The sequence below is a fragment of the Ambystoma mexicanum genome, chromosome 8 (genome assembly GCF_040938575.1).
Source record: "Ambystoma mexicanum isolate Mex_15411 chromosome 8, UKY_AmexF1_1, whole genome shotgun sequence".
NCBI classification, from domain to species: domain Eukaryota; kingdom Metazoa; phylum Chordata; class Amphibia; order Caudata; family Ambystomatidae; genus Ambystoma; species Ambystoma mexicanum.
This window is the reverse complement of record NC_090929.1, coordinates 517,953,068-517,970,471: the sequence shown is the minus strand read 5'-3', so window position 1 is coordinate 517,970,471 and position 17,404 is coordinate 517,953,068. Positions and strand designations below refer to the sequence as shown.

General features: G+C 47.1%; 1 protein-coding gene across 6 annotated transcripts in view; it reads right to left on the bottom strand.

Moving 5' to 3' along the window:
• Window positions 1–17,404, bottom strand: part of PLCH2 (phospholipase C eta 2) — a 2,067,875-nt gene that overhangs the window by 656,759 nt on the left and 1,393,712 nt on the right. For all 6 annotated transcript variants that reach the window (XM_069610192.1, XM_069610193.1, XM_069610194.1 and 3 more), the window contains one exon: window positions 7,882–8,052. In XM_069610192.1, coding sequence (XP_069466293.1) covers window positions 7,882–8,052 — 171 coding nt within the window. The remainder of the gene's footprint in view (window positions 1–7,881; window positions 8,053–17,404) is intronic.

Genomic DNA, 17,404 nt, shown 5'->3' with positions numbered 1-17,404 from the left:
CCACTACGCCCCCCCCCCTCCTTCTTCCACAGTCACTCTCCGGTCACTCTCTCAATCACTTCTCTCACTCAGCCTTTCTTACCCCCCCACCGCACATTCTCACTAAATCACACTCTGCCCACCATGCACACACTAGCGCACCCAAGTGCCACTTTCTCGTACCAATGAATACCTCTTCTTGAGCACACACTCAATCTTCCTCTATGCTCCACTACATGGTCCCATCTTGTCTCTTGGCCCTCCTTCTCCCTTGACCTCACCCAAACAGTCCACATTGTCCTGCTTCCCAGGTCCCCTTGGTGCTCTTCCTCCCGCTCCCATTGGTCTAGACTCCCACCTGGATCCTCGGGCCAATCACTAGCTTGTCCTTGCCCCAGAGTTTTTTTGCGCATGCGTGAGGCTTTAAAAAAAGATAGCTATAAAGCCACGCCCACTCTTCCAACGCAGGCCTGTTAGACTTTTACCATGGTGGCCCTTGACAAGTACAGTCATTTCCAAAGCTCGTAGGGGTGTAATCGCTAGGTACGGGTCCACCAGAGTCCGTCAATGGCCCACGCGAAATACAGTCTCCTTCGTGTGATCTTAAAATGGGAGTCTGCCAGACTTTTGCAACAGCGGTCTGCGACTAAAGCATTCACTCTCCAAGCTGTAAGGCATGTGGCATGATCTTCCTAATGACCGGTTTGTAGCAGGGATCACTATGCAGCCCTGCGTTCCCTGCCTGCTCCCTTATGGTTGGGTTGCTCGCTCTTTCCTCCACCACTGGGACCTCTGGGTATTGACGTCCTACGGGGCAAAGAGAGAAACACTGCATTGTGCACAACAGGAATGGGGCAAGAAGAAGCAATACTTCCCAACATTTAGCCAGGCTCAGTAAGAAGGGTCGGGGACTGAAGCCCTCCCAACCCCACACCATGCCTTTGGGGAAGGATTGACTCTGGTAAACCCCATGGTAGGCCTCCTGCCCAGGTTGAGAGGGGCCCCAATTCTCTTCTGCACGCGTTAATGTTCAAAACCACAGCCTCTCTCATCCTAGGCAGAATCCAAAATATTGTAAACAGCTGAGATCAGAGATATGCAAAGTCTTAAAGCTGCCTCAATAGGCTCCCCCTCCTCCTTTTCAGACAACATAGATGTTACATTTAATTTGGGAGATGCAAGTACAGTTTTCTCTTTCCATGTTGGGGCTTGTGGTCCTGGTTGTATAAGGAGTAAATCCAGTACTGCAGCTCTCTGGATGCAAAGTACATCCCAGGACTGGACTAGCATCTCCAAAAATGAATGGGACATTGCCTTGTATGATTTAACTAGCCACAGAGTTAAACCAATGTCACTTCCCAATCCATTTTCACTGTTCCCCTTTAGCGCAGCCCATAACAGACAGTGGCACTTTTTAGTGTTGCCTAGAAGTGTTGCTGTGACTGCAGCCCATGAGCCAAAATTATTTTCAAGGGAAGTGAATATCGGAGAGATGTGATTTTAAAAAGGGAGACGCATCCTGTGGGTATTTGAATATGTATCCACCCATTTACAGCTCGTGGCCATATCCACTCACCACCTGCCCCTCCCAGTCCAAAACACACCAGAAGGGATCACTTTGAGCCTACTGCTCTGTGCTTTCTGGTCAGTCTTCTGGAAGGGTATGGCTTAATTGCAGCTATAGACTAGCTGCTGGTGCAATGACATGTTGTAAGCAATTGTACTATTAGCCAAGTGAGTTATAAGCAATACGTGTGCTCTTGCATCTGTGCCTTGCACTAAATTCCTGTCAAAAACACATATTGGCAAAGCTTGTGCACGCATCAACTAAGCATTAGCCAGGCGCTGCCCTAATAGGTCTGGTTACAAACACCATTTGCCAGGCCCCTGACATGTTATGGCCACGTAGTGTCAGTGTAATCTTCAAAATCACACTCTCCCTCACCTGCAGTGGCCTCCAAATCATTTGATGGTGTATAGTACCATCGTGGCAGTGCCTGAGAAATGCCTATCCCACGACTACACAAAGGCCTGTTGGCATTGCCAATTGTTGTTTTACAATGAAATGCAACCAATAAACAGATGCATCTCAAGCAGTATAAAGTTCTGGAAATATGCACTTTCGTTTTCTCATAGAGCAAGATTGGATCAAAGGGGTGTACTGGCCCTTTAGGAATGTAAACTATACGCTGGTGTTGAAATACTGAAGAACGATGTATGGCTCGGTTTGAATCAATCATAACCACTGGCAATGCTCAGGATACCTTCTCCAAACCATTGTTTTTCAAATTGCATTACCATTAGGGATGGGGAGAAACCGATTGCGGCCGAGGGGGAAATTCGTGGTTTGGGAATCAGGTTACATTTTCCTTCCTGAGCACGACTGATGTATACCTAGAGGGGAGACATTCAGAAAAACTGTCTTATTATAATCGGTGAGCCACTTAACATGTACAAGGTCAGCCTCCATTACCAAAAACAGCAAGTGACATGTCAGTAGTCAGATGACAATGTGAAGCCCAATACCCTTTCAGTCAGAGCTAGTTCAGTTTATTCACATAGCCCCCATTCACATAGCCCCCGTTGTAGTAACAACAACTGCCTCGAAACCGAAGCAACAATGCAAGCGGTGGTGGGCTGGATAGGACGGTAGCAGCCCAGAGACCAATGTACAGGTCCAAGCAAAAAGAGGGCCTTAATGGGGAAACCCAGTGATGTTATTGGCCAATCAAGCCTACAACTACAGCCATCATTGACATGATCACTTCAGGGCTAATACCCAGAGCAGTAAGGGCTTAGTATTTTTTTAGCAAATTCGATCTGTCCAGGAAATGGAAGGTGGGTTTCCATGCGGATCCACCATCTTCCATATCCATGACATGGGGGTGCAAAGGCCTTGAAGGAAGAGGCAGCAAGAGGACTTGCAGCATGAGGAGCGGAAACGCACAACCCTCTCGAAGACTCACCAGAGCAATGTCTCAGCAGCAATTGACCAATCCAAACCCATGAACCTAATTACTTTTTGGGGAGACAACCAGAGGACGTAGGGGCTGAGTGGATGGGGAAAGGCAGAGGGCTCCAGGGAAAGGGCAAAATAAGGATGCTCGGGTGAGGACGATGCCAGCTGTCGGAGGGCACGCAAGCTTGTACCTTGAGATTTAGACCACAGTCTTACGCTCCTGGTTGGCTGCAGCGTTCTTACTGTTCGCCATTGTGTAATCTCGGCTTGGTGCAACGTTGAAAAATCATTTCGTCCTTTCTTGCGGACCCACACATTTTGGAAAATGGCCTTGAGGACTCAAACTATTTGCAGTGAAACAGAAAGGGGTAGCTGTGACAGGATATTCATTCAGTTATTTTGTCATTTGCATAGCGCCTTTCACCATAATTATGGTCCCAATGAGCTGTTGGTTGAAGACCCCGTGAGTCAAACATTTGGGAGAGGTGGAAGGTGCCATTAGGCGTGTGTGCATTTCAGCCATTCAAGTTATGCTATGGTGGCCAAGACCCTGCTAGTCACGCATGTCTGAATGACACGTGGGTGGGTGCAGCGGAATTAAACTATGAACTAAAGAGGGGGGATTGTGTTTAAGGAGATCGGAGATTTAAGCGAGAGGCTACAGTTCGAATTTTGGTCAGCGGTCACATCATCTTAAAGCAACCCCCCACAAAGGTGCTCAGGTATAGGATGGCTCAGCTCATGCGCCCCCTCATTTTGCTTACTCTAACGCTGACCACCACCCACCATCATCAACTCTTGATAGCGCTAAGAAACCATGTACAAATAGGAGTGCCAATCCAGATGCCATTCTTGATGTACACCGTGAGAGACATTTGATACAGGGTCACTTCCATCTAACCCACCACGAAGGATAGCCACACATTGTTGCCGATCCTAGTTTAATAAAGGTTTGGTGAAGGAATGTTTTGGGAAGTTATGTTCTAATTTTTACAAGTTTAACACAGTCTTTTCGTGCAGGGCAGCACACACACCCACCATCATACATTTTGACTAATGCCACTAAAAAGGCCTTCTCCACCTTTCTCCATCTTCTGCCAAGATGCTAAATAACCAGGAACCTTGTTTTATCTTTTCCGCTGGCCAAGAACATCGCGAGTTTAGAATTATACACATTTCCTCCGAGTGTAAAAATCGGGTTGGTTTTATGGAACCTATTTAAGCAAACTTCTTAAGATTAAAGGTTGATTTTCCAAAGACAAAAAAACATATATGCCTCAGAAGGCTCCAAATCGGAGCCCACCAGAGTAATTTGCAAAAAGTTACCATGGTACTTTCCATGCAACAGTGGGAATCTGAGGTCACCCCAACAAGTTCTGGCATGGAGAAGACACCAAGATGAACATCCACCCAGTACATATGTTCCTGCAGGTGGGAAATGGGGTGGGCGTGTGGATACTAGAACAGTCACAAACCAACAACCAAGGTCGCGGGAGGATAGCTCAGGGGCTACATGCTCACCTTGGAAGCAAGACGACACAGAGTAACACAGGTTCGGTCCCCGGGTCCGTGCTTAGAAACCTCTGGGTATTAAGCGCGTTATAAATAACCTATCATATAATATCAAGGGAATGGGGTATGGGAGCGTGAACTAATCCCCTCTTGGAGGGAGTCCATATGGGGTATGGGAGTTTGAAATAGTCCTCTCTTGGATAGAGTCCATATGGGGTATGGGAGTTTGAAATAGTCCTCTCTTGGATAGAGTCCATATGGGGTATGGGAGCTTGAAATAGTCCCCTCTTGGAGGGAGACGATATGGGGTATGGGAGCTTGAAATAGTCTCTTCTTGGAGAGAGTTGGTATGGGAGCTTGAAATAGTCCCCTCTTGGAGGGAGCTGGTATGGAAGCTTGAAATAGTCCCCTCTTGGGGGGAGTCTGGATTTTAGGAGCCACCGGACGGGAGGTGCTTTTAGTCCCATGTGACTCTCCAAGCATGGGTACAAGCACCGCCCGGCACTTTATTATCTTAGGGAAAAAAGATGGGCACATAGAAAGAATTACTGCTCAGGAATATTGTGGTTTTCCTCCGTTTTGGACTCACCATGCACTTGTATGATGGGAGGCCTGCGCTACGGCAGTGGATGCTTTCTGAGTAGGTCCAGGGACATTCTAGTCTTCCAAGAATCCTCCCTCCAACTGCAGTAAAAGGAAGTCAGGCGGCATCTTTGACACTGCCACCTGACTCCAAAATGGCCACCTTACTTCTTGAAACTGTAGCTTGTGAAGCCACAGACATGACTGTGGGATCACAGGCCAGAGTGAAATATAAAGCCAGCATTGTGGCATTAGTCCTAGAGGCCCAGGAGCCTCCAAACAGAGCTGAACCTGATCACGTGCGCAGCTAGGAGCCTGATGGAAGGGGCGTATAAAAAGGAAGAAAGGACAATGTTCCAGAGAAAGTATGAGGCGCGTGGAAAGCATCAGAGACCGTAAAAGAAGACAAAAACAGAGATGAGGTGGGAAAAGTAGTGGGAGAGGAAAGGAGCTGAGAGGACAAAAGGTGAGAACCAAGAGTGGATGCCTGGTGAAGCTCAGAGACGGGAGTGGAGGGGCAGTTGGAAAGGTGAACCATAAAACCCCTAATAGGTAGAGAAGAATAAGGGAGAAACAATTGCAACATAGAAGGGAAGGTAAAGCGTAGAGTGAAGGGGAAAGAGTGGAATGAAGGAGGAGTAGAGAGCGTTCAAATGCAAGAATAAGGTGGAGAGAAAGTGGGCACAGAAAAAGACCCAGAAGAGGAAGGGGAATGAGTAGAACAAAGGAGGGGAAAAGAGCATGAACCAAACGAAGAAGAAGAGGTGAAAATAAGTGTGGTGTTGTAAAAATTTGCAAGAGAGGTAGACAACAGGGAAAGGGGAGAGGTGTATGAAGTCAAATAAAATGGAGAACCTAGAGGACAGAGGAGAAAAAGATAATGCAAGTGGGTTGAAGAAGAAAAACAAGAGCACGCAATGAAAATAAGTGGGTATTGGAAGAGGGAGGAACAAAAGAAAAGTAGTAGGAGAAAACCGAGGCAAGGTTAATAGACAAAGGGTAGGAGGTGCAGAAAGAGAAAGAAGAAAGGCAAAGGACAAAGTAAAATATTGTTTTGAACTTTGATTTCTGTCTTGGCCAGTCTCTCCGTCTTCAGAGAGAAGAAGGGCAAGTGAAGAGAAAAGATGGTGGAGCCTCGAAAAGATTTTAAGTAGGAGATCAGAGAAAAGGAAGGAGTTTTTGGATGTAGAACCTAGACCGTCAGGTAGTCAATCTGAGCAGATGGTAGACAACACTGCCCTTTGCCCAACCCAAAAGTAAGAGGGGAGCCACACCAAGTGAAAGAGGGGTGCATAACCACAGATAGAGCTCAAGTTAACGTTGCAGATAATCGGAAGAAAATGGAGAAATGGTAGAAAGTCATTAGCAGAAGAGGAAAATACCCAAAGGAGAGTTGGACCTTAAGCTTAACCCAGGGGCTAGGTGAAAATAGCCCATGGGAAGAGTCTCTCAGGAAGTAGCCAAGAGTGAAGCAGGGTCAGGAGGGCAAGCATGTTCTCGAGGCCAGTGGGAACTACATCATGCCCCAGGTGGGGCTCTAGTGTTGGTAGGCGCCAGCCAACCACTGTCCCAGCATCTAAGAAGAATGTGGCCATGTAGGGGGGCTTCCACCTTTCCCACAGATTGGACGCTTGCCAACTTCATGACGAATGGGGACACCAGTAACTATTAAACACAAAGGATCCCTTCCCTTGTCTGCAAAGCAAGACAGATCCTCACTGGACACCCGGAGAGAATGTGGACTAAGCAAACTCTAAAGCCTGTTCTGAACAGTTGGCCAACATGGATCAATGCTCTGGCCATAGAAAGGTGCCCTCAGTCCTAAAGGCCGGTAGACCTAGATGGAACCATGGAACTGGTTTGCTTTTCGCCACCTTGCTCACCGTTTAGTTTGGGTCAGGGAGAGTAAAAACAAAGTTGTGACTTTACTAAACACCCCTTAGAAACCTTTTTGTTAGCAAACCACCTGTGGCAGTTCTCTACCACCATGGACGACTGCAAATAACAGGAATGCGCAAGCATCACCTGAAAATACCAAGATAGGTAGGAGAAGAGAAATGCCTCTAGGTACCACAGCCCTGTGCAAGGTTGTGACGTTACAGAGTGCGTCTAAGCCATTTTAATGGTGTTGACGCCTTTTGGTGCTGAAAGGACCATTTACGTGATCGACACCACGAATCACTGGAGTTCGTCATCGGTGCTATGATGTAATGTTCATGTCAGAGGGGTGCTTTATAATTTACACGTTACATGACATAATCTAACTATGTCAGAAGCGGTCTGCTGGAGGTCTAATGCCACTATGACAGTGTCCAGAGGATGACAAATCTGGCCAATAACAAAACAATTACATAAAGAGATATTATCTGCCAAACCATCAGATGGAGACATGTGGTCTTTGGGTACCAATATCACTGAAAGTAATAAAGTAATACAAACCCAGACTCTAGTGCTCATCTGTCAAATTTGAAGAGACCTTGATTAAAAACCCTCACCCTTAAACTCACTGATTGTTTAGGGTACCTCCGATTTTGGATGAGCTCGGGTGCCCTTTCCAAAGTGATGACCTTTCAAAGCGGAAAGATTATAAGTATTACATTTAAACTAAAAGGTACTACACACGAATACGATTGTAAACATCACATTTGGACTATAATTTCTCATCTAGTCTATCCCTGCAACTCTGCATCTTCGACTAATCTGGTTGCGATGGCAAACCATGTTTTAATGTTACATGATACTGAAGGCTCAGGACTGGGAACTACCCTTTGGCGCGCCCCTGGTTGCCACACTATCGCTGTTAAGCAGAATCATAAGCTCCTTTTATCAGGGTCGAAGGTCAACAATACCTTTTGCTCCGCCTCCAAGAATCGCTTCAGATCATCGATGTCCAAATGATCCTTGTGGTTACTGTAGGTGAGCATCAGCAGGTAGAGATCCCGCCGCGTGGACATCATCTTGTAAAAGGCGCAGAACTCATCGAAGTCAAGTGTCCCCTGGTTATCATCAGTGTCTGCTTCCTATAAAATGAAAAAGGAAGAAATTCATGAAAGTTTAGCCTGCACTATCGATAGCCAAAGCATTTTAAATTAGATCAATGAAAATAAATGGATCAGGGTGATCCTCTCTGATCTCCAAGATTCGCCTTCCTGTACGGTTCTCCAGTAGCAAGGCATAGCTCCGACAATAGTCCTCAATCACGTGTTTGGAATCCCTGCAAGGTACTAGCAGCCCACTGGCTCAATCCCAATAAGTCACCTCATCCGGGTGCAAGGCAACCTTAACGTTATTGCATATAAATCATATGGTACAGACCCTCAACAAAGATCAAGGACTGTATAGCAATCCAATAAAGGTCAGTACAACGCAGACCTTTGGGAACATTATTAACCTCCAATTCTTACCACTATAGATACAGGCTTTTGCTCTACATCTCATGGCCAAATTGGTGCCTATGAAAGCATTCCTGGTATCCTCCAATACCAGGTTGGCTACGGCCATAAGCTATTTCCAAAGACCTCAAATCATAAAAACAATTACTGGCTTATCAGCATTCAGATCACTTCTGTCATTGGTGTATGTGCCTTAAATGAAGTGCGATCACTGGCAAGGCTCGGACCGGATTGCAGCCTATAAAGCATTGCCTCAAACTGATGTAAAAAGCATAAACCTATGTGTGAAAGAGATCATGTGCAGGGTATGTGTCCAACTAAGGCTGAGCGAACCCCCACCTAGCTAATCCTGCCGGGTGCGAAGCACATCAGCTTTGGCGCTCCCATAATCCTATGGGGGTCCAGTTGGCAGCTGGAAACCATGCCGGATTGCACATGGGGAAATTCAGCAGGTGGGCCAACTGCAGAGAGTCCTGGTGTACCTTTGTTGGCTTGTTAAAAACCCTAACTCACTTTCTGGGTGTCTGTGGGTTGGGCTCGACCACTATAGAGACGAACGGGAGCATTCCACAAATGGAGGGAGGAGGGAAGCTAGTACTGTAACCACCCATACTACCTTTTTGAGCGATTTTTCACATTGTTTTTGGCATTTTGTAATTTGTGTGAGTTTATGGAGTTCGATAAAACTGGGCTCCCAGTGAGGAAAACCCTTTTTGACTGCCTTTATATTGTTTTTTTTTAACCCATCCCAAAATTCTAAAAAGATCAACCTGCTGTGAAATTTGTTGTAGAAACCCTTGTGAAAACATTTCTGTTAATGCCCCCTTCAGCTGTTACACAACTGGAGGGCATAGGATAGTCAGCCTCCTTCATTCCATGAGTCCCTTCCGCCCCCAACCACTTTCATTGAACGCACCCAAGACCACCTCTTGCACATCACCTTTCCTGCATGCTTTTCCTCTACCCGTAAGCCTCATCTTTTTCCAGCTCTTCCCGTTCCCACCCAAGGTCTCCCCAACCCTACTCTCCTTAATTCCCTCAGGTCAGGCAACCACAATACCTGCTTCGCCAACTTGGAACGTGTCCACAGCACACTACACACCAAAGGTGACCCTCATATCTAACCAGAGCCACACAACATTAACTGTGGTTAAGAGTCGTGTGGTGTTCATGGACAACGAACCTCCCCCCACCCCCCCCAAAGTGGCAGCAGTTGGGAAGAAATGCTTCTTTTATTCAAGGATGTTTAAACAGATATTCCCAAGCTTTAATTTCTCAGGGTATGTTCCATATGTACTATGCAAATAGATTTTATTTGGGCTTCCCAGATTTTATGCGGATGCAGAACACGGTGGCCTGTGTGCTCCTTAAAATACAAAAATGTTAATGGATCACTTTGGCATTGTGTACTTTACACTGGCTACCAGTTAAATCAAGAGTAGACTTCAAGGTCTGATTTTGGCTGGGATTTGTCCCTATTATTTGGAACGCCGATTCACAGGTTATATATGAGACAGAGGAACCAAACGCAGAATTCTGCAATAATTGGTATTGTTTTTACAGTGACAACTTTGCATTTGCAATCGACTTGATTCACTACATGATATTACACTGAGATTAACAGATATTTGCTGATTAGGAATTGGACGCTTGCCTTGAGAACAACCCGTAGGTCGAAACACGTGTCTGATGAACGATCCAATAAATTTGTGTTTTCAATATATCAGTCCCTGCATTTATGGAAGTATCCATATTGATAGTATTTCTACAACTGGTCATGGATTATGTTGATGTGAGCGCGTGAGCCCTACCCACCACCTTTAATTTAGATAAACTTCAAGGTCTTTTGCATGGCTCATCAGGACTAATATCAATCAGGCCCTCAATTTAAGAGAAAGTGAGGCAATATGCTCAGGCCTGCTGCTTACGGTCAAGGTCCCTCAACTTCTTGGCGGTCCATAGGTTTAAGGAAACAAGACCGGAAGGTGAGCTTTCCTTCATAATGCATCATATTTGGAATGTTCTTGAACCTTTACTTGCAGCAACTTTAGAACACCACTATTCAGAAAACATCTAAAACATTATATTGTCATCTATTTAACCTACAGCAGTGATACATTTTTGCAATAGCCCAGGAATCCGGAATCTGTTAAGCACCAAGCGGCTGCATACAGTGGCGATGGTGCACTCTAGAAGACCAGTGCACATAATATCCCCTAGAGTTCCCTAAGCTAGAGCATGTCTCAGGTTCAAGCATTGCCTAGCATGGAAAAGGGTTGCTGGTTGGACAGGAAATATGATTATTTCAAGGTACTTGTTCTGACCTTAGCACCCAACTTCAGTGTTCCCATGGCAGACAAGTAATTGATCACTTTAGGGGTTGGGACCTAGGCATTGGCTCATCCTCATCAACTGACAATGCATCAGACCAGTGCAGCCTCACAATCACTGATCAGAATAATTGGTAGGACGGGGAACTATTGTGCAAAGACCAATCACCAGGCTTGAAGCAAATATTGAAATGGAAAAATTAATAAAGACTGTACTCTCTCAAAAACCCATTAAAGAAGGATGGAGAGGGTTACCAATGTTTTCTGATTTGGTGGTAAATAGCCAGTGTTCAGAGGAGAAAGTGAAGAGGAGTAGACCCTTCCTTCCTCTGGTGATGGACCGGTGAACATATCACGCAGTTCCCATGCCCTGCCCTCCTGTCTAACATTGAAAAAGTCAGAAACATTGTCCATGGAGGCAGCCATGCTGCCCTTATCCCAAGCAAGTACATTGGGAAATAGGTACAAAGTAAATTGAAGATGACAGAATAGGTGAACAAGGTATACATGTACACATTTAGGAAATATGAAAACCATTGCACAGCACATATTCATTTAGGAAAACACAGAATATAGTTCCCCCGACATAAGAAATATTACAGCAACAGACGTTCCTTCTTTTTAAAATGGATATCATGGCATGCATTACAAATAAGTACAGGCCTTAAGCCTTAGGGACATTTTGGAACAAACAGAACATATAGGGCTGTGAGGAGCTCAGACAAATAGCAACTCAAGCCAAGGTTATTGAGAAAAGGGAGTGCCTGGACAGAAGCCAAGGTGCTGTGATTTAGCAGTATAAATGGTAGAATATACAGTTTTCAGTGGTGGTGCTGAAGGATTTTTTATAAATTAAAGTTGGCAGTAGGCTAAAGTCGATAAGCTAGGTGAGGTAACCAATACAAATGCAGCATCAAATCTCATGTCCTTGGCAGAATGTGCTCAAGAGTGCGTCATTCCAGAAGTGCTTGTTTCCAGTTTGAAAATTGCAACGTATGCCCTGTAATTCATTGAATTTGGAAAACAACCAGTCATGCAGATTAGCATTAACGAGGTCATTGAAAGAAAGAAGAAACCATGTGCATCAGGAAGCGTTTATATCCAATGAAAAGAGTCAATACACTTTATGACATGATGATATTTATAACGCACTTAATACCCAGAGGGGGTAGAAATGTGACCAATTGTATAAAAGGTTCATTTTCAGAACGGAACTGATGTGATGCTTGCCATACTATAACGATATGGTGTATGCAGAAAAAGAGTGAGGTTTTTTTCAGCTTGTAAAACAGTTGATAAAACAAATGCTTGTGGGCAGCCATCTTTATCTCTCTTTCTTGCACAGTGTGTGTGTGTGTGTGTTTATTTCCAATGATGGCTGACCGCAAGGAGTTATGGCTAAGAAATGACCTCTTTAACATAAGTGGCGACAGGAGATTTGAGAAAGAAAAAGGAGATGAGAAAAGTATTGTGGCCAAGCCAAACAAAGAGAACAAGAAGGGAAGATGGTGGTGCAAGTGGAGATTAAGATGTAGAGAAGATAAGACAGGAAAATGGAAGAAACCGGTTACCCAGTGCTCTGCGACAGGTGAGGGAGCCACCACAAAGACCTCTGAAGTGGCGAGACTATGGCAAGCTGGGGTCTAGAATCTTGATCCCAGTGGAATAGCAGGTACACCAGAACAACTAGAGAATTGTTGCACATAAACTAGAAACCTGGTGGGAGTACATCGGTAGTGAATGGATAGCACAGGTGCAACACGCTGGTCTTGGAAGCAAGACAGACAACGTAGAGCAACAAGTTTGAATCCCGGATCCACGCTTAGAAACCGAACTCAGGTATGGTATTAGGCATGTTATAAAAAAAAGAAATTTGTGTACACACACGTACACACAAACACACACACACACACGTACACACACACACACACACACACACACACACCACCCTCCTCCCCCAAGGGGGAAACAAAACCAGAAGCACTTAAGTAGGGGAGAACACCTATCCGTGTTGATTGTCAAACACTCATCCATCCAAGATGAAGACATACACCAGATGATTCAGAGCATTGGGACCCAACTAAGAAAAAGACTACAGCCTCAACAAAGACCCAGCCATAACACACAGTCATCCCTTGTAAATAAGTGTGATGAGTTACCAAAACCGGACATGGGGTTGTTGGACAGAGTTGTTGGCTTGACTCTGTCCTGGGCGGCACTTGGGATTTTTGCATTTGTTGTTTGAAAAGGGATTCACTTGGAGCCTCCGGACCTTTATACTAGGTACTGTACCTCTCCACAGATTTTGTGCTGAACCTTCTCCCTTACACGGTTTTGGATATCCTCACTGCAACACTTCTGATTTGGATCATTCCTACCTATTTGAATTGTCACATAGATCTGTACACACCCTCTGCCAAGGGTCTGTTGGGTAGATCACGGTCTGCGGCTGGGGCCTCCCACTGGAACAGCCTCCCTGCCGCTCTAAAACTCGAGGAGAACCATCTCTGGTTCCGAAAGCACATCAAGACCATCCTCTTTGCTTCTGCCTTCGCTCCCAATCTCCCCTGCTGATTTGTTCTCTCATGGCACAGTGCACCAGGCCACCCTCTGTCCTCTGGGCTCAGGTACCTGCTCACGCTGCCACTCTCCCGCACTGCCCCTGAGAGACCCCTTGCCCTGGGGTCTGCATCTGTACCCATACATTCCCCCCCCTTTGTTCTTCCTGCACTTATCAGACTTATCCTGTCTGCTGCCTTAAAGCTAGCACTTGCCAGCTGCACTACCACTGTTGCCTCTTATTTATTTTATTATTATTTATTCTGTTTCTCTTTTGCTCCGCACTTTCCACTTCTCCCCCTTCCATGCACTTTTCCCCTCCCTCTCTCCCATGCACTTCCACATTCTCAATGTCACTGGGCCTAGTAAAATCATTGTTTTTACTTATTTATTTTTTTGGTTCTCCCCCGTTTCCCCTCCCTTGCCTTGTCGCGCTCTGAAACACCCGTGTATGTGCGCGATATAAATAAAATATCAATTCAATTCATTGAGAATGGCCAGTTGAGTGAGGAGTATATCCAACAGGCTCTCCACCTTCAGCCTGTCATCGGTAGTGTTCACTGAAAATGGGTCAGATGTGTAGGCAACCAGATAAATTGACTTCCCGATGATGAATCGCACAATGTTCATGCCATTTATGGTGGTTCTTCCTGGATCGGCCCTTCATTTAATTTTATTTTCAACTGCTGCATAAGCAAATATTTGAACATTTTACTGTCTCTTGCTGCTGTGTTCTGAGAATTGTTATGCAGCTGAAAAGCAGCTGCATTCTTTTTATAAACATGGTCAAGTAATGATGCCAGGAGGAATTCTGGGTCTTCTTTCATTGTGGCTATGATTGGACCTGGATTTGGGGTTTAGAGCACATCCCTCACCAGTCGCACTCTGCCCACCTCCCCAGCCAAACCATATGCCCTTATCCAGCTGAGCATGTAGCAGGTTCACCCATGCCAGAGAGGAGTAAGGCACAGGGCTGGATAACATGCTTGCTGTCCTTCTCAAACAGCTATAGCGTACAACAGGCATCAGTAGGAAGCAGATGCAGTCTTAGCATCAGCAATGCCCCAAAGGAGTCTTAGCTGCGACTGTTGAAATAATCAATGATGGTTTTGCATTATTCACTTAGACAGATCAACATGTCCGATGTAGAATTCGGGTGGTGGGTGGGGAGGGGGTCGCAATTTCGGTCTCAAGTTCTGCTGTGGTAACTTGTGATGGGTTTGCAACTGGCAAAGTACATTTTGTGAACATTAGGCCAGATGAAGTATGAGCTGATCTAGTGGGCCAAGGCAATAATGTCCTTCAAGGTGGCCACTGCTGATGAAACTGGTCATCCACAAGGTAAGGCGTGACGAATCAACCTCTGGGGCACCAGAGGTCCAAAGATGAACATCGGTTTCTAAACCATCAATTGGCCCCACACCTCTAGTACACCTGAAGGGATCCAAACAGACTGGAAATACAAGCCAATTATAAATCACAACATCCAATCAGGCAACGTGGACGGGCTCATCTCTGCAAGGTGGTGGGTCGGTGGGTCGTTGGTTAGTTGCAACACAGCGAAAATACAATTACCACCCACGGTGCTGTTCAGTCAAGGTTGTATAAAAATATCTACTTTATTATTATTCAACACAGTTCTAGCACACTACAAACTACAACCCTCCCTGCTAAGGAATGAAGAGGACAGACCGTTTCAAGAAGGGAAAGGTATGCACTCTGGATAATTTGCGGGTTGGAGCGGTCGCCCTAGCCCCGTGTGGCTTGCTGCTGAGGCTGCCTCCCGAGCCCCGTTGGGCTCCAGTTAAGCCTCCAGTTATATTATTTTTTGAATCGTTTTTGTTTTCTTGCTGCCAGCGCTCCGTGCGCGTCTGTGTGCTGCCCCCTGCCCCCTCCCTCCCCCTCACTTCCTGGTCCTCCTTCTCCCCTCTCCATTCCCGCCTCCCTTCCCGCCCACACCCCCCTCTGATTGGCTGTCCTTGCAGCCGCTCCGGGACTACGGCTCGACCGCTCACCACGCTCGCTTCCTTGTTGAGCCTGAGCGGGTTGGAGCGGTCGCCGTAGCCCCGTGTGGCTTGCTGCTGAGGCTGCCTCCCGAGCCCCGTTGGGCTCCAGTTAAGCCTCCAGTTATATTATTTTTTGAATCGTTTTTGTTTTCTTGCTGCCAGCGCTCCGTGCGCGTCTGTGTGCTGCCCCCTGCCCCCTCCCTCCCCCTCACTTCCTGGTCCTCCTTCTCCCCTCTCCATTCCCGCCTCCCTTCCTGCCCACACCCCCCTCTGATTGGCTGTCCTTGCAGCCGCTCCGGGACTACGGCTCGACCGCTCACCACGCTCGCTTCCTTGTTGAGCCTGAGCGGGTTGGAGCGGTCGCCGTAGCCCCGTGTGGCTTGCTGCTGAGGCTGCCTCCCGAGCCCCGTTGGGCTCCAGTTAAGCCTCCAGTTATATTATTTTTTTAATCGTTTTTGTTTTCTTGCTGCCAGCGCTCCGTGCGCGTCTGTGTGCTGCCCCCTGCCCCCTCCCTCCCCCTCACTTCCTGGTCCTCCTTCTCCCCTCTCCATTCCCGCCTCCCTTCCCGCCCACACACCCTCTCCCCTTCCTCTCCCTCTGCTTTTTATCCCACTCCCTCTGGGCAGCCCCCCTGCCCGGCAGCCCCCTAGGCCAAGGGCCCCTTAGGCAAAGGGCGGCTCCTACGACTGCGGCTCCCTTGTGTGTCTGCAGGTGTCCGCAGGGGACGCCAGGCGCCAGTTCCACCTGCTCTCCGCTCTCTGGCCCCCCCCTCCTCACCTTGCTCACCTCATCCACATGATGCCTCGCCCCCCCCCTATTCCAATTGTTTGGTAAACTAGGGTGTTTTTTTTCTCCCCTCGCAGGATTCTCAAACTTAGGTGGCCCTGACCTATAACGCATTATTGTTTGCTCTGCATTGTGGTAAACTAGGGTGTTTTTCTCCCCTCGCAGGATTCTCAAACTTAGGTGGCCCTGACCTACTACGCATTACTGTTTGCTCTGCATTGTGGTAAACTAGGGTGTTTTTCTCCCCTCGCAGGATTCTCAAACTTAGGTGGCCCTGACCTATAACGCATTACTGTTTGCTCTGCATTGTGGTAAACTAGGGTGTTTTTCTCCCCTCGCAGGATTCTCAAACTTAGGTGGCCCTGACCTATAACGCATTACTGTTTGCTCTGCATTGTGGTAAACTAGGGTGTTTTTCTCCCCTCGCAGGATTCTCAAACTTAGGTGGCCCTGACCTATAACGCATTACTGTTTGGTCTGCATTGTGGTAAACTAGTGCCCTCCACTCACTTCCTGTCTGCATACTCGTGTCGTCCGCCTCCCATCCTACTCCATGGTGCTCTCTATCTCGCCTATCTACTCGAACTGCTTCTCCATTGACTATCCTGCTCTCCTCACTAAATCCGGTAGGAAAAAGTTTAAAAAGGACATCCTGGTCTCCAACCCAGGCCTCCCTATCGCTGACACCTACACGAGCGCCTGCTCCAAGGAAACTCTCACTGACATTCTCTTTTTCGTGCCTTCACCTGACCTATGGACCCTTCACATGGTCGCTGTGCTCTCTCCTTTCTCCACCTCTCCCATAAATGGTGGCACCCGTTGGGATGTCCTCTTGGCCCCTTTCCACTCCTCTAAAGCCATCATTAATGTCTATGCTAACGGGACCGTCTTGGTCCAAGGCCCTCAGGCCAACCTTCACCTCTTTGATAGACGCTTCCCATGCCTCATCAACTTCCTCTCCGCTCCCGCTGTCCCCCCTCCTCTGTCCTCGGCTACCTTGCCTCTCCCCTCCCTCCCTGCCCCTTCTCTTGCTCCCTCTTCAACTCCTTCTCTAACACCTCCGCAGGGCGTACCTCTGATCTGTACCCCTCCCCGGAAGTTTTTCAAGGATGCAACCTTCTCCACATTGCCACTCTAAACTCTCGCTCTGCCATCAAGCACTCCTCTGATATCTGTCGCCTTCTTGAGGAACTGGACCTCGACGTCCTCGGTCTCACTGAGACTTGGTTCACTGCCAGCTCTGCCACCAGCTTTGACACACTCCTACCTGACGGCTACAAGATCCTCTCCGTGCCCAGG